We start from the raw sequence: 27,100 nt of genomic DNA, 5'->3' as shown, positions 1-27,100 counted from the left end.
CTTTTTAGCATTCAATATTTGTCTATATGTATCTTTGTGAAATTGTGTTGAAACGCAAATTTAAAAGTTGAGAAAATATATATCGGATAGTGATAGCATATGCTTTAAACTGTCAATATATAGTATACATATGCACATCTTTTTGGTGCACGGACCTCTAGGTATTGAAAGATTTCAGAATTTATCAAACATGTATACATATGCACATCTTTTTGGTGCACGGACCTCTAGGTATTGAAAGATTTCAGAATTTATTAAACATGTGTAGGTGTTTCTACTAAACTCTCGTGACCCAAACTTCTTATTTCCTTGTTCTATTGAGAGCCTCCAAACTACGGGAATCAACCTTTTCAACAATTATAACTGTTTGGGTCTCCGACTACAACATAAGCATATCTTAATTCATCATTTGCAATGTTTGTGACTTCAACTACAACACAAGCATACGTCTAATTCATCATTTGCAGTGAGCTGGAGTCCCAAGCTCAGTAGTCAGTCATCGCAGCATAAGGAGATTTTAATAAATCAAGTGAATACAAATTAACAAAGTAAATTAGTCGAGAGAAGTGCAAAAATTAATATTATGAGTTATAAAGTAAAAGGACGAATAATGGCCATATGTAAGTATAAAAACTTAGCATATGCATCTAAGACCTTTAAATATCCATTCATACAATTAATATTATGAGTTATAAAGTAAAAGGACGAATAATGGCTATATGTAAGTATAAAAACTTAGCATATGCATCTAAGACCTTTAAATATACATTCATACAATTCTGCAGAAATATTAAATTACATCCCCAGTTAATGATTTGTTCACGTAATAGAAATACCGATGGAAACCTTTGGGTGATTTATGTGCAGGTAATTGGTAAAAGAAAACGAATGATACATGGACACAAAATTCTTATCGGGTTTCTTATTGTCCGTCTCTTCATTCTTTCAAAATCATATCAAAAACAACACGATGCTACCTCTACATACACTGAATTATAATTTGAAATCTCTAAATGTTAAATCAATGTACCAGGAACGAATTAGTTGTGTCGTGTACCTTTTTAAAGCATCATGCGTCCCATATATTCTTGTTTTTCTTTAATCCAGCTTTTCAAAAAGATAGTGCAATGGCAAAAATATAGCAGTTGGAGGTTTACTTTGCCTCAAAAACTCCTTGAGAAAAACAAGTGAAAGGGTAAGAACTATTTAATTAAGAAGATGGTAGTAACAAAAGATAAGAATAAAATAAGTGTCGATGCTTTGTTTAGTAATAAATGAACTGCAATATCAAAGATACATGGATACATATAGCTTAAAGTATATATAATGGCCAGAACTGGGAAGTTATAGTTTAGATCTCTCATATTTTCATTTTAGCATTAAAATACATAACACATGACAATTGTTAGAATATAAATTCACAAAATGTCTGATGAATGCTTTCTTTGGTGGAACACATCTTGCTATAGCAACATGAACTTTCATTTGCTTAACATATTGATTAAGGAAATTCCCTTCATAGGAGACTGTGTTGCACCAAGAATCGTGACATTAAAATATCGCATGTTTTCTTTTGATGGAGAAGCGCTTATCCTGGTGCTGCAGTCAAAGTTAAACCACACAAAAAACTTTTAAATCTCTGTTAGCAATATAGGTTGCAACCAAATAAAAAACACAATCGAATGAAGAAATTCACAAAAAGGTTCAAGGGGCAGAACACTTGCTCATACCAAAATCAACAACTTAAATCATGTCAACCATGCTTGCCGAAATTCAAGGGAAAAAAGCACAAAAACGCATCTTTGGTGAAAGGTAAAGAGAAATAGGTTCATGTAGTTAATGAACATAACTTCAATGCTTCAATTTGAATTGCATAAATTGGCTTTTTCTTCACCTATGTTTGGGGCCATTTCATTCCAATACTCAATAATTTCTCTTCTAGTATTAAAGAAGAAAACTAATACGTACATGATTTCCACAGAGATGTATTTCCCAGTTTCACCGAGAAAATGCTGAAACACAAAATCACCTAAATCGAGTCAGAACATCAAACAGTAAATAAAAAATCCTAGCTAAGGAGTGATCAAACACAGATGGGTTTAAATCGAAATTTCTACATGAAAAAAAAAAACGTTGGATCACAGAATATGATGAACCAAAACCTCAAACAGGAAAATTCACCTTAAATAATTCTTCGAGGAAGATTGTTGTTGGCCATTGAATTGAATCGATGGGTTTTTTTTAGCACAAAAGAAAAGAAGATGAGGGATACTTGGGCTTCAAAATTGGAGGAATATTTGAGAAAATGACTAACCAATTCAAAAGCAGGGATTGATTTAGATCTCTAAATCAAAGAAGAAGAAAAAAACTCCTTATCTTTTTTTCGCCTTTTTTACAGCAATCCCTTTTTGACTCATATCTTCACCAAAAAAAAAAAAATCCAAACTTCATGAACCCAGCAGATGAACAAATACAAACTTATTCAAACCCAGGAAGAAGCAAAGCTGAAGGAGAAATAGAAAACTGAAGCAGAAACACGTGTATTAACAGGAAAATAGGGCATAGAAAGACGAAAGGACTAAAATACCCTCTGCTATTGAATCAACAATGTCGATCCTAGTGGCACAATTACTCTTCTTCACGGCGGCAGCAGATGTACCCCGAAGCGGCTTGATGCAGCATCCATTAAAAATTTGATAATTCCCTTGGGTAGAAAAACCACAGGGACGCCATGGGAGTTGAAAAGGTCATATATGGAAGAGTGTGAGAAAGAAGAGAGTTTGATGTTTACAGAAATGGAGAAACGTGAAGCTGATGATGGATTTAGTTTATCAAGAGCATTGTGAACAGTGTGAAGGTTGTGAGATGCATTGTGTCATATCTGTGAGAGATGGCAACAGATTTCTCTGAGTTTGGGGTTTTGGTATAGAGATGGGTGCAAGAGTGATTGCCACGTAGAACAGAGTGCAAGAATAAATGCCACATATGGAGAAGAGATATCAGGTAATAAGATAAACGGAAAAGGCTCGAATATGCATTTCTATTAAAAATAGTTTATTTATGTCATTAGTTAATAATTTAGCTTATTTATGTTATTGAACTATCAGAAATGACTCATGTATGTCATTTTTCATTAACGCAGGTTTTACAATAGCAGAGATAACACTTAGCCTCCAATTAGAGGTCCATATCATTTAATTGAACCAGCACAAATTTGTGGGTTGGGTATTAGTTTAATTTAGGATTTAATTTGTGCTGGTTTAATTAAACCACGTGGACCTCTAATTGGTGACCAAAGTATCAGAAACCGATTTTTAGAAAAATAGTATGGATAAAACCGATTTTTTAAAAAAAAATAGTTAAATGATCATTTACGATAGTTCGATCAAGATATTTAGCTCTTTTTCGTAAATTAAAGGACTGCATTACCCTCAATTAGATTTTAATACCTTTCAAGAAGCAGGCATGTCGATCCCATTGGCATACCCGCTCTTCTTAGTACAAATACAAATACCCCGATAGCATCATGCTTATTAGTTTAAAAAGGTCAATCATAAGCCTTGTCAAGAAACTACAACAAAAATCTTTTATGTTTTCTTTGTCACGTGAATATGCACGCCCCACAAAACTTAAAGACAAAGTGGTGTAGCTCGTAGGCATATAGGCGGCGTATCAGTCTCAGGAACCACATATGATATTTCCCGTACAAAATTCATAATCATTGGCATACTATAACTAAGTATTTAACGGGTCAGTGTAGTTCGAAATCTGAGATATTATAATCTGGATAATTAATTTCCCCTTTTATATAAAATAATTAATACTGTAAAATTTCGGTATAAAATCGACATTAATTTTTGTTAATATCTCCAACCAAACATGGAATATGTTTAATTTAAAAATTTATATTGGGTTAACCTACCTACCCTTAAACCAAACTGCCCCTTACAGTGTGATACAATCTAATAAAGAATAAAAATGAAGTACATCTTCAGAATTCAGATGCCCAAATTTATAAAACTAAATGGGCACCTGCAAAACAACCTAGTCCACTATAAATTTCTTTTGCTTTCCTTACTGTTAATTGAAAGTGATCAGAAGCCATGAGCAATATATCCATTAGCAGAATAAGAAGATCCGCCGTTGAAATTCATCGTCCTCAAGCAATCTTGAATTTCATTGTCCGACATCATTAATTGATCCCAGAATTCCTCTTCTGTGTTAATTCCCTGCATAGGCTCTTGTTGTTGCTGCTGTTGTTGTGGCTGAGGCGAAGAGGGTGAAGTTGTCGTAATATTATTCTGCTCATGTTGAATTGTTGTATAATCTGCAAATGAGAAATTAAGCTTAGCTCTAGGGCCTCTAAACTCAATTGCTGCTCTATCATAAGCTCTGGCTGCATCCTCTGCCGTAGTAAAAGTTCCAAGCCATACTCTGGCAGCCCTTCTTGGATCTCTTATTTCCGCAGCCCATTTTCCCCAAGGTCTCTGTCTCACACCTCTGTAATTCTTCTTCTTCTTCTTCTTCGCGACAACCTTCGTCTTGTTCTTGTTATTATCACCCACTGGGGTTCCAAAATAATTGCAGCCTAAACAACCACTTATTCTGCAGAATTGGCAAGGCTCTGGTTCTGCGGGAACCCGAAACAAGGGCGGGTCAATAAAACTAGACATACTCGTAGAAGGTGATGAAAATGTAGCACTGGCACTGGTACTGGCATCCATGAAAGCAGAATTGTGAGTATTATCCGTTATAACATTCTTTAAAGCATCAACCATGATTGAAAACTCTTGTTCGTCACTGAATTTGGGTTGTGAGAGATGGTTGATTGAAGTTGTTCTCTTGGTTGATCTCTGCATTCTTGAAATTTGAAAAGGTGGAAACTTTGGTCTTTGGGGTTCTGATAGTTTTCTGGTGTTCCAAGTTCTTTGCTTTATATACAAGGGGAAGAGTGAAGACCAACGTGGACAAACAAGTTACACTATAATACACCTTTTGTACACGGGTTTGATTTTAGCTTAGCTGGCATCTGACAATTAAGTGGTTTTGTGGGCACGTGGGTCAGGCTTCCAGTAATACTTGATGACATGGCAACGGAGGGAGCGTTCACACGGTGAATGTCACTTTCGTGGATGGACGAGCTGGATGCCTTTTGCCTTATTGTTTACTTCATCAAATTATTTATCTAGATCATTAAAGATAATTATCTCAAATAATTTATCGTTACAAAACTTTAAATCACAATTAATTATTATTTTCACATTTTACTCTTTGTAGTATTTTATCTTTGATGGAGATGCATAAATACAGTAAATATTTAATGAAGAAAAATTATAGTTGAGACATAAATACGGTAAAGTTCGTCAAATGTCCCACGTTATTAGTAATATTTCTTAAGTGTGTATAAAATTAAAAAGGGACCGATAATTTGAGACGAAAGGAGTATAGAAGATTACGTAATCTCTTACTCAGTAGAGGGAACTTTTGGAATTTCAACGAGACGAGTGGGGACAGTTTCAGTCAAATATTTCATTTTGTCACCTTGGAACAAAGTGGTCCAGAAGTACCCAACATCTACCTCTTTGTATCCCCTTTAGTTCTCCCGTACTCCTTTGCCCAATTTTATATAAGGAGTAGCATGAAAGAACAAAAAGGTTTTAAGTGTTGGTTTCCTTATATATATATATATATATATATTTTTTTTTTTTAACACTATATAGAAGAGCCGGTTGGCTCAACTTTTTTGTCGTCCGTTCCATTAAAAAAAAAAAGAAAGTGTGGGCTTCATATTAAACACCAACTAATATTAAAAAAAAAAAAAGTGAAACTCACCATCTCTAAATTCAAAAAAAAAATGAACCCATATTAACAAAATCAAGAATATTAAAAAAAAAAAGTGAATCCCATATTAAAAAAACAAACAATGTCAAAAAAAAAAAAAGTGCATCCCATATTAAAAAATCAAACAATATTCATGTAATTTCCAAAGTATCTCATTAAATCAATAATGATGGATTCATTGCCACATGCATATCAACCCATTAGTGGGAGCAAATGAAATTATTGTACAGCAACATGCTTAAAATACTTATATATTACAATAAGATAGAATTTAATTACTTTTTCATTAATTTAATTACTTTTTTCATTTTTTCCTTACTCTAATAAATGTGAAAAGAGATTAATGTCATAAAAGAAAAAATAATATTAAATAGAGATCAAATAATTAATAAGGTAAATTAGTGAAATCGGTTGGCTCAACTTTTTCGTCGTCCGCTCCATTTAAAAAAAAAAGTGTGGGCCCCAAATTAAACACCAACCAATATTATAAAAAAAAAATGTGGAACCCACCATCTCCAAACTCACGGAAAAAAAAGTGGACCCCATATTAATAAAATTAACACTATATAGAAGAGCCGGTTGGCTCAACTTTTTCGTCATCCGTTCCATTAAAAAAAAGTGTGGGCCCCATATTAAACACCAACCAATATTAAAAAAAAAAAAAAAATGAAACCCACAATCTCCAAACTCACGGGAAAAAAAAAAGTGGACACCATATTAACAAAATCAAGCAAGAAGAGCCGGTTGGCTCAACTTTTTCGTCGTCCGTTCCATTAAAAAAAAAAGTAAACACCATATTTAAAAAAAAAAAAAAAAAATTTAACTTTGAAAAATCTCCAAAAAAAAAAAAGTGAACCCCATATTAACAAAATCAAGCAATATTAAAAAAAAAAAAAACAATTAAAAAAAACAAACAATGTCGAAATTAACAAAACAATATTCATAATTTCTAAAGTATCTCATTAAATCAATAATGATGGATTTTACTCATATCAATTGAGAGCAAATTTTTTTACTTAAAATACTCATATATTAAAAAAGATATAATTTAATTATTTTTTATTTTTTTTGGAAAAATTAAAGAGTAAAAGTTCCATTAATTAATAAAGTAAAAAATTATTTGAGGGTAAAATAATTTTGAAGGGCTAGATGATATTAAACACCAACCAATATTTTTTTAAAAAAAAATATGTTAACCTTATATAGAAACTATTTTTCATATTAAATTTTGGCCCCACCAACCAATAAAAAGAAAAAAAAATGGGCCCCATATTAAACACGGGAAAATTTTTTTTAACAAAAAAAAAATGTTCCCGTATATTAAACACCCCCAATATTAAACAAAAAAAAAAAAAAAAAAAGTGGAACCCACCATCTCCAAACTCACGGGAAAAAAAAAGTGGACCCCATATTAACAAAATCAAGCAAGAAGAGCCGGTTGGCTCAACTTTTTCGTCGTCCGTTCCATTAAAAAAAAAAAAGTGTGGGCTCCATATTAAACACCAACTAATATTAAAAAAAAAAAAAGTGGAACCCACCATCTCCAAATTCACGAGGGAAAAAAAAAATGAACCCCATATTAACAAAATCAAGCAATATTAAAAAAAAAAAAAAAAAGTGAATCCCATATTAAAAAAACAAACAATGTCAAAAAAAAAGTCCATCCCATATTAAAAAATCAAACAATATTCATGTAATTTCCAAAGTATCTCATTAAATCAATAATGATGGATTCATTGCCACATGCATATCAACCCATTAGTGGGAGCAAATGAAATTATTGTACAACAACATACTTAAAATACTTATATATTAAAATAAGATAGAATATAATTACTTTTTTATTTTTTCCTTACTCTTTTTCATTTTTTCCTTACTCTAATAAATGTGAAAAGAGATTAATGTCATAAAAGAAAAAATAATATTAAATGGAGATCAAATAATTAATAAGGTAAATTAGTGAAATCGGTTGGGTCAACTTTTTCGTCGTCCGTTCCATTAAAAAAAAGTGTGGGCCCCATATTAAACACCAACCAATATTTTTTTAAAAAAAAAAAGTGGAACCCACCATCTCCAAACTCACGGGAAAAAAGTGGACCCCATATTAACAAAATCAAGCAAGAAGAGCCAACTATATAGAAGAGTGGTTGGCTCAACTTTTCATTCGGTTGGCTCAACCGATTGTCCGTTCCATTAAAAAAAAAGTGTGGCCCCCATATTAAACACCAACTAATATTAAAAAAAAAAAAGTGGATCCATCATCTCCAAATTCACAGGAAAAAAATAAAAGTGAACCCCATATTAACAAAATCAAGCAATATTAAAAAAAAAAAAAAGTGAATCTCATATTAAAAAAACAAACAATGTAAAAAAAAAGTTCATCCCATATTAAAAAATCAAACAATATTCATGTAATTTCCAAAGTATCTCATTAAATCAATAATGATAGATTCATTGCCACATGCATATCAACCCATTAGTGGGAGCAAATGAAATTATTGTACAGCAACATACTTAAAATACTTATATATTAAAATAAGATAGAATTTAATTAGTTTTTCATTTTTTCCTTACTCTAATAAATGTGAAAAGAGATTAATGTCATAAAATAAAAAATAATATTAAATGGAGATCAAATAATTAATAAGGTAAATTAGTGAAATTCTAATTCTAATTGACGTTTCCTTAAAAAACCGTGTAAAAAATAATATGACAAGTAAAATGAGTTAAACAAAAAATATTTACTAAAAATTAAAAAATAGAAGTTCTTCATTTAAATAGAAAAATTAAATTTCTACTTTGTTTCATTTTAAACATGTAAAATTAATATAATAATTTGAATTTGAATTATCCAAATCAAAATTTGATAAAAAAATTATATGTATTACTTTACTATTGCTACTATATAGAAGAATATTTTATAGAGGCAAGATCGTCGTCCGTGTTCGGTCCCACTTTTTTATTTAAGGGCAAAAAAATTCTTTGTGGTCCCACCCACTTTTTTATTTAAGGGCAAAAAATGACGTTTTATACTTTATATTACTAACTCTTCTAAAAAGTAGAATAAATACTCTATTATATTTCTATTTTTCTACTATATAAAGCATCGGTTTACCCATGGTTTTTATTTTCAAAATGACATTTTATCTTTTAAAAAAAAAAAAAAGAAATACTTTTACTAAAAACTCTTTAAAAAAAAAAAAAAAAGGTGGACCCCACCCTCTCCAAACTCATGAAAAAAAAGTGGACCCCATATTAAAAAAAAAAGGCAACGTCAAAAAAAAAAAAAAAAAACGTGCACCCCATATATTAAAAAATCAAACAATATTCATGTAATTCCCAAAGTATCCCCATCAAGTCAATAATAGTGGATTCATTGCCACATGCATATTAATCCATTAGTGGGAGCAAATGAAATTATTGCACAGCAAAAAACATGGACCCCATATTATTACTTTTCTTCAAAATATTTAATTGTTGTATTTGATATTCGCCATGTCATTTATTTGTTATGTTTACTAAAATAATTATAAATATTAAAATATATATATTTAAAAAATAAGATACAATTTAATTACTTTTTTATTTTTATTCTTCTCTCTAATAAATGTAAAAAGAGATTAATATCAAATGAAGATCAAATAATGAATAAGATAAATTAGTCAAATTATAATTATAATTCTAATTCACGTTTCCTTAAAAAACCATGCAAAAGACAGCATGACAAGTAAAATGAGCTAAACCAAAAATTAAAAATAGCATTTATTCGTTTAAATAGAAAATCAATTTCTACTTTGTTTCATTTTAAACATGTAAAATTAATTTAATAATTTGAATTAGAATTATCCAAATCAAAATTTGATAAAAAATAATAAATATTTTACACCTTTAAATTAATCGAATTAAAATTGAAAGTATCAACTGATGCTTAAATATTGCTATTATTTTATCTCAAAGAGAGGAAAATAGTTTTCTTTTAAACAAGTCTTCTCTTTTAAAAAGTATTAATAAATTTTCGTAGCAAACACAAATATAATAAAGTTTTAGATACGAAGCACAAATTACAATATTATATTAATAGTATTTTATATATACGTATATATATATATATATATATATATATATATATATATATATATATATATATATATCACCATCTAAACACAACTACATATACATAGATACGCTATAACATTAAGTGTTGCCGTGCGCACGAGACGGCATAGGCCATCTAGTTTATACTATATAGAAGCATGGGTCTCAACCCATGCTTCATCGTCCGTTAAGCATTAAAAAAAAAAGTGTGGTCCCATATTAAACACCAATCAATTAAAAAAAAAAAAACACCAACCAATATTAAAAAAAAAAGTAAAAAAGCCTAACCCACCATCTCCAAACTCACGGGAAAAACAAAATGGACCCCATATTAACAAAATCAAGCAATATAAAAAAAAGTGAATCCCATATTAAAAAAATAAACAATGTCAAAAAAAAAAGTGCAGACTTTGTATTCGTAGCAAATACTAATATAATAAAGTTTTAGATACGGAGCACAAACTACAATGTTATATTAATCGTGTTTTGAACATAGTATATCATATTGACAAAATCAAGCAATATAAAAATAAAAATAAAAAAAAAAAGTTGGGCGCAAATTCATATCTTCCAAATGGAGGAGTGGTAAAGGTATAGTCGTGCCGCAACGTTAACTTAATTCATGGTAGGAGGCAACCCATCGTTTTAAAAAAATTTAAATCGTTTTTGAAATTTTATTTTTTAGAATAGTTTAGTTTATGGTTTTGACTAATCCGCAAAGTTTTAATTTTTGGAGTTGTTTTGAGCGAGTCGATTTTCGGAGGGCCCAAACTAGTATGCCGAAAATTGCAAAGATCATAGAATCGGACTGTAAAAGCTTTTTGCAAACCAGTTTTAGCAAAAATCGTCATCTCCTTTTATGCAAAATCGTCGAAAAAAAGCTCCCGCTTGCAAAAACTGTCCAATTTTTTTTGTCATTGTGTAGTGAGGACACTGCAATGTTTTTAGTTGGGGGTGGCATGGTAGCACATTATATTTTGGTTATGCTTGATTGTGTGCCTTTGCCGGGCTTATTTTGTGACTGTTGGTGTGGCTGTGGATAAACGTTACAAATGGAACTTGCTCAAATTTCTGAAATTTCGTTCTTTTGGCATGTTGTGGATTAGTCACTCTTATTATTTTATTTTCTTTCTTAGCTTCTTTCATTAGTCTTGTAGTTTAGGTGTAAGTGCTCCTTTAAGGAAAAATATGGAAACTCTTGACTTGTTTGGTATTAATAGAGTTAGTCTCTTGCATGTGAAATGTTGAAATGCGAATACTCTCCAATTTTTTTTATGAAAGTTAAAAAGCAAGGTGCATAGGAAAGAATGACCTTTGTGACAACTTTTTGGCTCATTTGGTGACTCTTTACCTACTAGTTAGGTTTACTTAGGATTATGAGATATTGTTCTAGTTGTTCTTGCTTAGGAAGTGAAATTGCTCCATCTTGACTAGTTCATATGCCACGTGTGGTGAGTGTTTGTTGAATAATTCTTATGCTTACTTTTATCATCTAGAACTTGTCCGGTTAGTCTTTCAATGCTAATTTTGATTATGTTGGTTGGAGAGATGACCTTGGGCTATCTTTGTGATTTTTGAAAAGTCTCTTTAGCCTTTCTATATATTGCATAAATAATATCACTAGTAACCCCATTTATATGATATTTTTTTTGATTGCCACATTACAAGCCTTTACTCTTATATATACTCTCTCTTTTGAACCTTTCCCTCCTTGAACGTTAAATTGTGAATTTGAGGCCAAAAGCCTAAGTTGGGGGTGTTAGTGTTGCTTGAGAAGTGGTGAAGATTGATGTTGTGGAAAAGTCAAAAGAAATGAAGAAAATTTGAAAAATACAAAAAGGTTGCAAACTTTTTGTGCAAAAAAAAAAAATGTATCTTTGTGAAAAAAAAAATTAGAAATCAAGAAAATGGTTGCACAAAAAGAAGTTGGAATAATTGGGGAAACTAGTATGCAAAGGAAGGAGTGATGTTTTGAAATGAAGAAGAAAGTGGACGAAAGGTTTTGTGTAGTGTTCAAGGAGGGCGTAGTCACTTGTATCCCAAATACTTATCCTACCCTTCCCTAAGCCTACATTACAAGCTTAAAAAGTCCCTATGTGATCTCCAACCGAATGTTCTTGAGTTAGTGATGATTGAAAATAAGGGCAAGCTTATGGTGTGATATTTGTTAGCACTAGAATTTCTTTGTTGAGTGTGAGTGACTTTGTGTATATGTCCGTTGTGTTGTTGTTGTGAATATAGTGATTTTGGGACTTTATTTCTTGTGAGCGCATATGGATTACGATAGATTGGTGATGTTGAAAAATTTCAAGTTGAGTCAAATGAGCATATATAATAAGCTAGTGGTTTTGAGTGTTGTCACTTGATTGTTTTGAAACTTCGTTGCATTCTTGAAATTGTATTTTGAAATGAGGCAGTTATTTAGTTGAAGTTTCACATGCTTGTTGCCTAATTATTTGTACCAATCAAAGTCATGTTTTTGTGCTTAAAGTGGATCCTCATTGAGATTTTGGTTTTGATTTGCTTGAGGACAAGCAAAGACTTTAAGTTGGGGGTGTTGATGACCGTGAAATTACGGGATATTCGATACTAATTTCTTAAGCTTTTGTAACTCTTCAAGCACTTTCGGTGTTACTTTTCGTGTATTTATGTCGTTTTGTAGGATAAGATGTCCGGAGAGCATAACAGATCAAAATAGACCAAAATGGAGCAAAATAGAGCAAAACAAGCCAAAATAGAAGAAGCGTGACCTGCGAGTCGCTGGTCACACATGCGAGTCGCAGGTCACACATGCGAGCCGCATGTTCTGCGGCAAGTTTATACAGAGATTTTGGAAATTTGAAGAAATTGGATGCAGCATCTGCGAGCATCACTTGCGAGACGCAGGTACCACCTGCGAGACACATCCATGACCGCATGTGCTGCAAGTCATCTCTGGTACATTGCAAGACTCGCGAGAGTTTTGTACAACTCCGCGAACCGCAAGTTGAACATGCGATACAACTCGCGAGACACACACATTGCGCACGCAGGTGTATTTTTGTATAATATTGGTGCTCTATTCAGTTCTATGTGATTTAGAAGTGATCGGAAGAACCCAAGTGAAAACAAAATCAAAAAGAGGCCAAACTTGACAGTTTTGCAAAAACGGGACAGATTTGCAAAACTGAAACTTTGGGGTTTATTTTGTCATATTTTGACTTGGGAAATTTAAGAGCTACAAAAGAGAGACTTGGGGCATATCATTATCATCTTTGGCCATTTTCATCAAGCTTGGAAAGCTAGGTCTTTGCATCCACACTTTGGGATTGAAGATTTGAAGATTTGAAGATCTTGATAAGAAATTTCTTAATCATTTACTCATTTCTTCTTTTCCTTGCTATGTATTGATTATCTAAGTGTGTAGCTTTCTATTCCATTACTTGAATCTTGTTTATGAAAATATTCTTGATTAAAGTTTGGTTTGAAACTCTTGTTTTGCTTATGTATTGAATGATTTTTATTCCTAATGAAGTGGGTTATTGTTTCTTTAATTAATCTCGTTCTTGAATGTTTCCAAAGGGATTAGCTAACCCTAGGACTCACCCATTTAATTTGATTTGGTCTCGAGAGAGGAAAGTCAATTTGGGAAAGATTAGTTAACAAGGATTTGAGGCATAACCCTCATCTAATGACTTGAGCTCGAGAGAGGAAAGTCACTTGGGATTATATTGATTGTGCCTAATAGCACATTTTAAGGCTTGAGAAAGCTTAAAGTGAAATTCATTGATTTGGTTGAGAAACTTTCAATAAGATTTTAGAAATCATTATCTATTAACATAACCTCGTTCTTAGTTGTAATATCGTAAAATACGTTGGATCGTTACTTGAGTTTAATCTCCTATTATCCATGCTTGTGGCCATTGATCATTTTACTTGCTTTCTAGGTTAGTTTACATTTCCGCATTAGTTATAATTTTTTCAAAAACCAAAATATTATCTATCGTTTGGCTTTAGCTTAGTTGGTGAAAGTTCCTTACTTTCTTAATCGCCTAGTATATTGTTCTCGGTGGGATCGACCTCGACTTATAGTTGGGTAAATTATATTGCATACGACCATGCATACTTTCTTTTTGAGGAGTGGATTTGGACGTTATCAATAACACCGAACAATAAAAAAAAAGGAAGAAAAAAAAGTGAAACTCACCATCTCCAAACTCATGGTAAAAAATAAAGTGGACCCCATATTAACAAAATCAAGCAATATAAAAAAAAAAAAAAGTGAACCCCATATTAAAAAAAATATATATATATAATGTTAAAAAAAAAAACTTTGTGCGTACTTTGTATTAAAGTTTTAGATAAACACTAATATAATAAAGTTTTAGATACGGAGTACAAACTATATATGTTATATTAATCATGTTTTGAACATAGTATATGTATATATATATTATATGCATTAAAATAGTGCAAACTAATAATGTTCCAAAAAAAAAAAGTGCACCCCATAAAGGGTGGACCCCATACTAAACAACATCAAGCAATATAAAAAAAATAAAAAGTGGAACCCACCATCTCCAAACTCGTTGTAAAAAAAAGTGGACCCCATATTAACAAAATCAAGCAATATCAAAAAAAAAAAAAAAAGTAAACCCCATATTAAAAAAAAATGTAAAATCAAAAAAAAAAAAGTGCACCCCATAAAGACTTTGTATTAAAAAGTAAACACTAATATAATAAAGTTTTAGAAAAAATAATGTAAAAAAAAAAAATACAAACTACAATGTTATATTAATCGTACAATGTTATATTAATCGTGTTTTGAACATATATATATATATATATATATATATATATATATATATATATAAATAGTGCAAATTAATAATGTCCAAAAAAAAAATCAAACAATATTCATGTAATTTCCAAAGTATCTCATTAAGTCAATAATGATGGATTCATTGCCACGTGCATATCAATCCATTAGTGGGAGCAAATGAAATTACTTTTCTTCAAAAGGTTAAGTAGTCAAACCATACAATTTTTTTTATTTTTTATATTAGCCTGAGATCTAATCTAGATACTAAACTGCTGTATTTGCTATTCCGCCATGTCATTTATTTGTTATGCTTACTAAAATAAATATACTTAAAATATTTATATTTTAAAATAAGATAGAAATTAATTACTTTTTATTTTTATTCTTACTCTAATAAATGTGAAAAGAGATTAATTTCGTAAAAAAAAATATATCAAATGGAGATCAAATAATGAATAAGATAAATTAGTCAAATTATAATTCTAATCGACGTTTTCTTAAAAAACCATGCAAAAGATAACATGACAAGTAAAATGAGCTAAACCGAGAATATTTACCAAAAATTAAAAAATAGTATTTCTTTGTTTAAATAGAAAATCAATTTCTACTTTGTTTCGTTTTAAACATGTAAAATTAATTTAATAATTTGAATTAGAATTATCCAAATCAAAATTTGATAAAAAATAATAAGTATTTTACACCTTTAAATTAATCGAATTAAAATTGAAAGTATCAACTAATGCTTAAATATTGCTATTCTTTTACTTCAAAGAGAGGAAAATAGTTTCCTTTTAAACAAGTCTTCTCTTTTAAAAAATATTAATAAATTTGCCGATTTTGTATTCGTAGCAAACATTAATATAATAAAGTTTTAGATACGGAGCACAAACTACAATGTTATATTAATCGTGAACATAATATATATATATATATATATATATATATATATATATATATATAATCACTATTCAAAGATAACTACATACACATAGATGCATTATAATCTAAAGTGTTGGGTCCGTACGCTGCACGGGCATAGGCCGTCTAGTAGTTTTTATATAGAAACGAGGATATGGAATTTTTCGTCGTCCTCACAGGACTACTTTTGACAATTTAATTTTAAGTTCCTTTGCATCCCACATAGGCCTGTTAACCGGTTTAACCGGAACCGGACCGGTAACCGGTTAGGGAACCGGCCGGTTTTCGGTTAAAAAACCGGAACCGTTTAACCGGTTTCGGTTTACCAGTTTGAAACCTCAAACCGGAACCGGTCCGGTTAAAAACCTTCAAAACCTTTTTTTTTTGTTTTTGTTTTTTATTATATATATATATATATATATATATATATAGTATTTATTAGTATATTGTAGGTATATTTACATATGTTATACAAGTTTATAAGTAAAGTTTAAATATTTACCGACTAATGACTAACAAAAATTTTAAAGTCAATAATATTAATATACGTGTATACATATATATATATATTAAGTTATATGCTTAAGTTACATATACCTAAAATATAATAAGAATATACGTATATATATCAATATACGTAGGTTATATAACTTATATATAGATATATATATATATATATATATATAGATATATATATATATAGTTATATACTATATATATATATATATATATATATATATATATATATATATATAATACTTATAAGTATACTATATATATTATAACTTATATATTATAACTTATGTTATTTATAGCATATATATATATATATATATATATATATTTCTAAGTATATAAATATATATATATATATATATATATATATATATATATATATATATATATATATATATATATATATATATATATATATTATATATATATATAATATATTATAACTATATATACTTATATTTATATAACTTAGGTTATATAACTTAATATATATATATATATATATATATATATATATATATATATACTTATACTTATATATATATATATATATATATATATATATATATATATACTAAGAATATACTTATATATAATATATATATATATATAGTTATATATAAACTAATATATATATATATATATATATATATATATATATATATATATATTATAAGTTATATATATACTATATATTATAAGTATATATAACTTTCTAGTTTTTAATTTAAATATATTCTTAGTATATTTTAGGTATATTCCTAACTTTATAAAAGTAAAAATATGAACACAAGTAAATAGAAGAAAGCTCAATGAGCCATATATTTTATTCATTTTTGGATAACATTTATTTGCAAGTTGTAGTTTTTTTTAACTTACAAATAATACATGAGTAGTATAGAAATAGTCGAATAATAAAATCACCAATTTTGAACAATTTCGTTAATTTCCTCCACATTATATTCGGTCATGGAAATATCTTCAAAGTCTTCCATTTGGTCCGGTCCACTAGCTATCAAATCTTCAATTTCTTCCTTTTCGCCTTCCTCCGCTTCTAAGTTTTGGTTGCGTCGCTCCGATCTAATCCAATCGCGAATGCACACTAGTACTTGCAAGCTAAAGCCGGATAATGAATGTCTATGGTCTCCAATTTGCTGTCTTCCTTGGCTAAATGCGCTCTCCGAAGCCATGGTTGATACTTGAACCGTAAGGATATCTCGAGCCATTCTTGAAAGTATCGGATAACTTGCCTTGTACTTCTTCCACCATGCTAAGACGTTCAAGTCATCCAGTTCCTTGATATCCACATTTGGCTGCATCAAATAAAAGTTATATTCATCAAAGTTTGCACTAGAAGAAGAAGTTGGCTGTGAATGTAAAACTTTTAAACCCGACAAGCCCTTTTTGCTACTCTGAGAAGTAGTAGGGCGTGGAGCAACGGGTGTAGCACGTTCTTCCAAACTACAATAATGAGTAAGAATTTTTCTAAACTCATCATCAATAGCGAGTTCGGCTTCAGCTAAAGATGGTTGAACTCCCGCTTCAATTTCTAAAAATGTATAAATTTGACCAACCAAATTTTTAGTATAAGACATTTTTAAACAAGGATTTAAAAGAGAACCCAATATAAATAAAGTTGGGATGGGAAAAAAATACTTCTTAAATTTGATTATCATTTCAAAAATAGACACTTGATAACCGGGTTTATGTTTATACTCTTGTAAAACTCTAGCTATTTCCGCTAAGTAGGCTAAAATTCCGGTTACCGTGGGATAGAATTGTCTAGAAAAAGCAAGAGTTGCATTATAAAAAATTTCTAAGAGCTCAACACATTCTTTAACATCTTCCCAATGCGAAAAATTTAACCAATCATCACTATCAGTATTATATTTGTTGTGAATTTGTTGTATGGGAATCCTATACTCATATGCTTGTTGTAGCATAATGTAAGTGTAGTTCCACCTAGTCTCAATTTCTACTTGAATTTTTCTAGGTCTAAGGTTATTTTCCACACAAGCATTCTTAAAATCTCTAATTCTTCCCCTATTAGCATTACAAAAAAGAAACGCAACCGCATTTCTAACTTTTTGAATAGAATCGTCAAAATAGTCAAGACCATCTTTAACAATTAAATTTAAAATGTGACAACTACATCTCACATGAAAAATATTTTTTAGCGGAGGGTTTAATTCTCTCTTTAAAAGACCAATCGCCTTTGTATTATTAGAAGCATTATCTAAAGCAATACAAAGTGTTTTTCTATAAATGTTAAAAAATCTCATAATAGTAGACATTGAATCCGCTAAAAATTTTCCATCGTGACGACCTTTTCCTTCGTCATATAAAAAAGCTATAATTCTTTTTTTGCATAAATTTGTCATCAACCCAATGACATGTAATAGCAAAAAAATCTAACTTGTTAAGACTAAGACCCAAATCACGGTAAGACAAACATTACAATTTAAAGAATTAAATACATGGCGCAAATAAAATCTATATTTTTTAAACAAATCTATTACATCGGCTCTACAAGTACTTCTAGGAATACCCTCAAATAACGGATTATAACAACGTTGAATGTAAGTAACAAACCCCATATCCGATGGAAAGGAAAATGGTAAACAATCATAAGCTACCATTTTAGCTATTTCTACACGCTCTTTTTTCTTGTCACACTTAAAATTTCTACCTATCGTGGGTCTATCGTCATTTGAATCCCCCCACATTTGAACCCGTTTGCTCTCCCCAAACATCCATATGTTTGGTTCTCATATGACCATTTAGTGTACCCGTTCCACCATCCTTAAATTCCTTGCTTAAAATTAAATACTTGTCCACATAGGGTACATGTAGCTGATTGGTTTTCCCTATTCTTAGTCATAAATTTTCGAACTTTAGCTGTTGGCTTACGAGTTCTAGGCGGTTTGTCTTGTGTATGTGATTGTGCATGACATGTATCTCCTATGGGATTTTCGGGGGGTTGTGTTTCATCATCATCATCTAAGTCTTCATTAAAAGTGTCGGTAAAATGTTGTTGCATTGCCTCATGACGTAAAAGTGGATTATTTCCTCCAACATCAATACCTAAATTAGGTGTTTCTTCCACAAATGTTTCCTCATTAAGCCCACGCCTAACAATACCACTACTACTACCGGCACCATGTCTTAATCTCTTTGACATTATTAAATAGAATTAATTTAAATCACAATCAAATAAATCACAACAAATTAAATTGCTAGAATTAAATTGCGTAAATTAAACGAAAAATAAATTGCTAGAATTAAATTGCAAAAAATAAAGATAGAGTTGGAACGAAGGTACCAAATTGCCGGATTAATTTCCAACAAAGTGAAGGATTAGAATTGCAAATCCACCAAAGTTACTTGATTGTTGCAAAATCACCAACTCCACCAACAATATTATAATTGCAAAATTAATAATTGAAACTATAATAAGACTTTGTAATATTTATTTGAGAGAAATATAAAGTGACTAATTATTGCAAAGTAACTATAATTGAGAGATTGAGATTTGAGAGAAAGAGAAGAGTGAATTGGTGTGAATTAAAATGAAAATGAAGAAGGGTTTATATAGGGGTTGGGGATGGGTTAAAGTGTTAAAAAAAAAAGTTTGGGGGGGTTAAAAATTAAGTATTTGACCGTTTGGCAATATATTATATATGGATTGCCAATATATATTTCGCACCCAAACACAATTTTTAAAAAAAAAAAAAAAAAATTAATTTAACCGGTTAAACCGGTCCGGTTCCGATTTTACCGGTTTAACCGGTTTCGGTTTCAAAAAAATGGGAACCGGTAAAAAGGAATTAACGGTTTTCTCGGTTCGGTTCACAGGACTACTTTTTACCGGTCCGGTTCCGGTTTTAACCGGTTCAACCGAACCGGTCGACGGGCTTAATCCCACATTAGAGAGTGACATGTGTTGTCTAATCTGTTGCCCCTCTTTCCACGTGGAGAAATCAACATGTGCTCTCATTTTTTTAAGCTTTTCAACAGATATCACATGATTCTTTTATGAGCTTTTTTGGGTAGGTTAATTAAGTTGAAATTGTATATTAATCTAATATCTTACTTAATACTTTTTGAAAATTATTACTCCCTCTATTTTATTTGTTTATTTTACTTTCTTTTTTAGTTTGATAAAGAATGTATCTTTCTCATTTGAAAACTCTTTAATTTCAGTATTACATATGACATATTTAAGACCGCAAAATTAAAAAATATTTTGATACATTATACAAATTTTTAGTTTAAGACCACAAGATAAAAGAAACTTCTTAAATTTATCAAGTCACAATAAATATTATAGAATTGCATTCATATAGTTTGAAACTTATCGACTTTTTAAGTTAAAAAAAAAAAAAAAAAAAAAAAAGTATGAAACTTGTTAGCTTTATCAAGTCACAGTAAATATTATAGAATTGCATTCATATAGTTTGAAACTTATCAGCTTTATAAGTTAAAAAAAAAAAAAGTATGAAACTTGTTAGCTTTTTATTTTTCTTGGACTTCCACGTATTGCACTATGATATAATAAATGTACTCAAATTTTAAGCATGACTAATTTGTTGAATGCTTATATGATGAATTTGCTATTAAGAATGACCTTAAAATAGCTAATTAGATTAGTGAATTTAATTTTGTGTTGTTTATTACGTTCAGCTTAAAATCGTTCATTATATTTGTTTTTCTTTCTTGGAATGTCTAGAAAAATGAAATGAACCAATTACATACGTCGTTCTAAGCTTCAAAGTTCGTTAGAAGATAATTTCAATCAAGGTAAAAATACCTAAAGCATTAAAAAATAAAAAATAAAAGCTGTAAGTAAATGCCAAGTTTTGTCATAAAACTCCTGCTTAGTGATGCATCATTTTTCATATATGATGTCATTTTTCCACTACTAACAAACAATCGTGTCTTTGATTATATGATGTTGAAAATTATGTTAGCGTTCAAATATCAAAGATCTTTCTGTGATAAGTTGGCTAGCCAATACGTATTGAATTAATTCAGAAAAAATTAGTGAAATTAATCTTGTATGGTAAAGCTCAATTTGAATTATTGAAGATTATACTTTCAAAACTTTTCAATAAAATAAAAAAGGAGAAGAGTTATCAGGCATTTGGATTTGTTTGAAAATAAAAGAAACTCTAGAATAAGAAAATTGTTTTTCATTAACTCTCAAATATTTGTTTGATTTGGATTTTTAGAGTTCATCGAACTATTCTTTCAATAATCGAATGCCACAAAGAATGGACCAAAAAGAAAGGGGTCGTTTGCACTTTTGTCCCTATTTTTTGCTGGTCTTTAATTTTTATCCTTTAAAATCTAACTTATGCCTAGAGGGACATAAGTTACGCATCATAATATCCAAAGATTATTCCCACGTCATTAAAGAACTTATGCTCCGCTAGACATAAGTTCGATTTAAAGAGCAAAATCTACAATTTTTTGTGTGGAGTGCTCTTCAAATGCACTGGTCTTTAATTTTTGGCCATTTCGCCTAATACCATGAGGTTTGGGTTCGAACTCCGGCGGTAAAAAAAAAAAAAAAAAAAAAAAAAATTCGCAAGGCGAATTTTGTAGTATGGTTAGCCTTAAAGCGAGTTTTGCCTTTAGGTATACAGTAAAACTCTGCCTTAAGGTAGAGTTTTGGCATGCCTGAAGGCAAAACTCTACCTTAAGGTAGAGTTTGCCTCAAAACTCTACCTGAATGCAGGAGGCAGAATTTTGCCTTGCGAATCCAAACTCTACCTTAAGGTAGAGTTTTGCCTTCAACATCGGAGGGATTCAGTGCATATGAGCTTCTTGCTGTTGTTGGTTGCTTAATATGTTATGGATGATGGAGAATAATTAGGGGAAATGCTGCCCGTTTCACTTTAGAATCAAGTTATCGTTTGATATACGTGATCTACTAGCACCATCTAAGTTGTATATGTATTCCTTTGTTATAGGATTGGCGCTCTAATTGTGATAAGCTCGTTGTTGGGTTGCTTGACGACTTGAGGTATGTTAGGCTAACTCTTCTTTCTCGTGGCATGTCCTAAAATGTTATGAGATGTAGACGAACGTTATTTCAAAGGACTCCACTCTTAGTAGTCAAGGATATTCGGATTATTCTTTTCCTTGCGATGTTGTTCAAGCATGATATCCGTCAGATTCCAAGTCGTATTGAGACTCATGTTATTAATGTTGGCTCCTCATGATGAAATCGCAGGCATAACGACCTTACGTCGCTCCGAAAGAAGTTCTAAAAATTCAAAGAGGTCCCCTAGCCCCTATGTACTTTTGCAAGAGTAAGATAGTGGCGATTGGTATGTATATAGTACATAATCAGGCTTGGCTATTGTAGCTCACATACCACCGGATGATGACCGGTTGGGCAGATATGCATCTTGATTACCACAGATGCATGTGGATGGACTGTTACTACAAAGAGTATTATACCCTTGATCATGAAATATCGATTGCTTATTGAAACCTGTGAATTGATGAAAGTAAGCTACTCCAAGTTGGGGGGCCAAAAGAGTTTTAGAAAACGTTTGATAAACTGGATAAATATCAAAGTAACGTCTGAATGGCTGTGGATAACATTCTTACTTCTCATGGTGTGAACATTGTTTGTCAATTTAGCACATTCAATATGCTCCCAATATTTAACTTTAATTTATCGACGTGCCTTTAATTAAAAAAATGTCTTAGTACTTTCAAGCGTGGTAAAGTTCGTAGGTAGGCGACCATCAAAATCATCAGATGATTTCTCTGTCAGTTTCTCTTGCCCCACATGTAATATTTCCCGTACAAAATGCAAATTCATTCCAGTACGGTGCCTAAAGTATTTATGATACAATCTTAAATTAAAGAAGAAAAATGTAAGTACACCTAAAATTGGAAAATATAAATATCTTTTTGTTCTTTTTTCTGTTTTCCTTTTCAATTCTTGTTTAATTGAAAGTGATCAGAAGCTATGAGAAATATAGCCATTAGCAAAATTAGAAGATTCGCCATTGAAATTCATCGGCCTCAACCAATCTTGAATCTCATTGCCCGATATCATCAATTGATCCCAATGGTACCAAAAGCTGTGTTAATTTCCTGCTGTAAATTACTTGCTTTAGGCCCCAAATTTACTTGCTGGCGTGAAGAAGATGAAGTAGCTGTATTATTATTCTGCTCATGTTGGATGGTTGTATCTGCAAATGAGAAATTTAGCTTAGCTCTAGGACCTCTAAATTCAATAGCTGCTCAGTCATAAGCTCTGGCTCCATCCTCTGTTGTAGTAAAAGTCCCAAGCCATACTCTGACAGCCCTTCTTGGATCTCTAATCTCCGCAGCCCATTTTCCCCATGGTCTCTGTCTCACTCATCTGCAGTTCTTCTTCTTCGTGACAACCTTCGTGTTGTTGTTGTTCTTGTTATCACCAGCAACTAGGGTTCCAAAATAGTCGCAGCCTAAACAACCATTTATTCTGCAGAATTGACAAGGCTCTGGTTCTACAGGAACGAAACAAGGGCGGCTCAATAAATCTAGACATACTCGTAGAAGGTGATGAAATGGTGGCACTACCACTGATAGTGGTCGTGGTCATAGCGTCTTGAAATTCTTGAGCTGCATCCATGAAAGCAGAACTATGAGTACTACCTGTTATGACATTCTTTAAAGCAGCAGCCATGATTGAAAACTCTTGGTCGTCACTGAATTTGGGCTGTGAAAGATGGTTGATTGAAGCTGTTCTATTGGTTGACCTTTGCATTGTTGAAATTTGAAAAAGCTGAAAACTTTGGTCTTTGGGGATCATGATAGTTTTCTGGTTTACCAAGTCTCTTTGCTTTATGTACAAGGGAAAGAGTGAAGACCAACGTGGACAAACAAGTTACACTATAATACACCTTTTGTACACGGGTTTGATTTTAGCTTAGCTGGCATGTAATTAAGTGAGTGGTCTATTGGGCATGTGGGAATTTGGATGATGAAAATGCGGGTCAGGTTTCGGGTAATACCTGATGACATGGCAATAGAGGTGTGTTCACACGGTGACTGTCACTTTCATGCATGGACGAGCTGGACAGCTTTGCCGTTTATACTCTGTCCGTCCGTTTCAAAAAAAGTGTAAGCTTAGAAAAAAGAAAAACTCAAAATAAGTTTTATCATAGTAATTTAAATTGGCAAGTATTTTTAATTATGCTTTTTAAAAAAATAATCCTCTTTAATATTATTTAATTATAAAAAAATCTAATAAATAAAAATAATTTAGCAAATTATATATTGTATTTATTTATTTCTTAATTAACGTGATTTTTATTAAGATATCACTTATTTTGAAATTATAAGGGTAGAAAATGACGTAATCTCTTACTCAAAGCAGAGGGTACTTTTGGATTTCTGGGAGACAAGACTCCGGACAGTATCCAGTCAGATATTTCATTTTGTCTCCTTGAGACCAAGTGGACCAAAGTACCACATCTACCTCGTTGTATCCTTTTTGATCTTCCGTGCTCCTCCTTTCCTCAATTTTATAGGAGTACTATGTAGTAGTATGAATGAACTCAGGACTCGTTTGGTAGCTGGTTAGGGTTATATCGGTATTAATTATGAAGAAATTTATATATTTTTTCGTTTGATTTATGTGAATTCGTTATTGTAGCGCAAAATTTAAGAAAAGAGAGAAAATTTTTAAACTTGTGGTCACAAATGAGTCGTAGATATTTTATGTGGTTATAAATTATTGCGTAAAGGTAAAATATTTTAAAATATAGAAAGAGGTCATTCTTTTTTGTACCGACTAATAAGGAAATAGATTCGCATAAATTGGCAGGAGTATTATTTTATGCGGGGGTTTAATTATTGATGTATTAGCTAAATCACATTTTGTCCTACATAAAATAATACATATTCCCTCATAACTTATTCGTATATTAGTTATGCGAGTTCTAAATTACAAACAAAACACCTTACTAATTTGATATATGAATAACTCACCTCATATTAAGCCTACTAAACACAATATTACTTATCTTTAGATTTTAATACATGAATAACTTACTCCTATCCAAATACAAGCAGAGTTCTCATTTTTTTTTTTTTTTTTTTTTTTTTTTTAGTAATAAAGATGATTTATTCATTAAACATAATTAAGAGTCATTGCATAGAAGACTGCCTAGGAAACATAATGTTTAAAGTATTAATTTCATTATATATAACTTCTTTCCGGCACTTATGTATCTTTGTGAAATTGTGTTGAAACGCAGATTTAAAAGTTGAGAAAATATATATTGGATAGTGATAGCATATGCTTTAAACTGTCAATATATAGTATACATATGCACATCTTTTTGGTGCACGAACCTCTAGGTATTGAAAGATTTCAGAATTTATCAAACTAAACTCTCATGACCCAAACTTCCTTATTTCCTTGTTCTATTGAGAGCCTCCAAACTACGGGAATCAACCTTTCCAACAATTATAACTGTTTGGGTCTTCAACTACAACATAAGCATATCTTAATTCATCATTTGCAATTTTTGTGACTTCAACTACAACACAAGCATACGTCTAATTCATCATTTGCAGTGAGCTGGAGTCCCAAGCTCAGTAGTCAGTCATCGCAGCATAAGGAGATTTTGAGGTACCTGGGCAAACAAGTGAATACAAATCAACTAAGTAAATTAGTCGAGAGAAGTGCAAAAATTAATATTATGAGTTATAAAGTAAAAGGACGCATAATGGCTATATGTAAGTATAAAAACTTAGCATATGCATATAAGACCTTTAAATATCCATTCATACAATTCTGCAGAAATATTAAATTACATCCCCAGTTAATGATTTGTTCACGTAATAGAAATTACCGGAGAAACCTTTGGGTGATTTATGTGCAGGTTATTGGTAAAAGAAAACGAATGATACATGGACACAAAATTCTTATCAGGTTTCTTATTGTCCGTCTCTTCATTCTTTCAAAATAATATCAAAACAAACATTTTGCTACCTCTACATACACTGAAGTATAATTTGAAATCTCTAAATGTTAAATCAATGTAGCAGGAACGAATTAGTTGTGTGGTACCTTTTTAAAGCATCATGCGTCCCATATATTCTTGTTTTTCTTTAATCCAGCCTTTCAAAGAGATAGTGCAATGGCAAAAATATAGCAGTTGGAGGTTTACTTTGCCTCAAAAACTACTTGAGAAAAACAAGTGAAAGGGTAAGAACCTTGTAATTAAGAAGATGGTAGTAACAAAAGATAAGAACCAGTTGATAAAAGAAAGTGTCGATGCTTTTGTTTAGTAATAAGCATGAACGTGCAATAGGATGACAAAGATAGCAAGATACATATAAAAAAGAAGAAAGCTTAAAGTTACACAAAATAATGGCCAGAACTGGGAAGTTATAGTTTAGATGCATCTCATATTTTCATTTTAGTGGCATTAAAATACTTATAGGTTTTTTCACACACTCGTTATCTACATAAATTCACAAAAGAAAGGGGGAAATAGTGGCAGAACTGGGAAGTTAGAGTTTAGATGCATCTCATATTTTCATTTTAGTGGTATTAAAATACTTATAGGTTTTCACACACTCGTTATCTACATAAATTCACAAAAGAAAGGAGGAAATAGTGGCAGAACTGGGAAGCTATAAATTTCACAAAATAATGGGCAGAACTGGGAAGTTATAAATTCACAAAATAAGGTAATTGATGATGATGCTTTGGCTGGAACACATCTTCACGCTACAATAGCAACATGAACTTTCATTTGCTTAACATATTGATTAAGGAAATTCCCTTCATAGGAGACTGTGTTGCACAAGAATCGTGACATTAAAATATCGCATGTTTTCTTTTGATGGAGAAGCGCTTATCCTGGTGCTGCAGTCAGAGTTAAACCACACAAAAACTATAGGTTG

The 27,100-nt window shown here is 31.0% G+C and overlaps 1 protein-coding gene, 1 long non-coding RNA gene and 1 pseudogene across 2 annotated transcripts; all 3 read right to left on the bottom strand.

The window, feature by feature from the left end:
• Window positions 1-204: 204 nt before the first annotated feature.
• Window positions 205-26,394, bottom strand: LOC132049987 (uncharacterized). The gene is made up of 3 exons (XR_009413202.1): window positions 26,259-26,394; window positions 25,593-25,821; window positions 205-300 (listed from the first exon to the last, which is right to left on the bottom strand). It is a non-coding gene; the product is annotated as an uncharacterized LOC132049987 (long non-coding RNA).
• LOC132051009 (ethylene-responsive transcription factor ERF109-like) lies at window positions 3,869-4,916 on the bottom strand. Its single transcript, XM_059442322.1, has one exon. The coding sequence runs from the start codon at window positions 4,857-4,859 to the stop codon at window positions 4,095-4,097; it is 765 nt and encodes a 254-aa protein (XP_059298305.1). The 5' UTR covers window positions 4,860-4,916; the 3' UTR covers window positions 3,869-4,094.
• LOC132049986 (ethylene-responsive transcription factor ERF109-like) lies at window positions 22,786-23,970 on the bottom strand (annotated as a pseudogene).
• Window positions 26,395-27,100: the final 706 nt, after the last annotated feature.

This window comes from Lycium ferocissimum, chromosome 3 (genome assembly GCF_029784015.1).
Source record: "Lycium ferocissimum isolate CSIRO_LF1 chromosome 3, AGI_CSIRO_Lferr_CH_V1, whole genome shotgun sequence".
Lineage (NCBI taxonomy): Eukaryota > Viridiplantae > Streptophyta > Magnoliopsida > Solanales > Solanaceae > Lycium > Lycium ferocissimum.
The sequence above is the reverse complement of the archived record's forward strand: the minus strand, read 5'-3'. Positions and strand labels throughout refer to the sequence as shown.

Bases quoted from the DNA above. Each gene is read 5' to 3' on its own strand.
- LOC132051009 (XM_059442322.1), bottom strand. From the start codon at position 4,859: ATGCAGAGATCAACCAAGAGAACAACTTCAATCAACCATCTCTCACAA.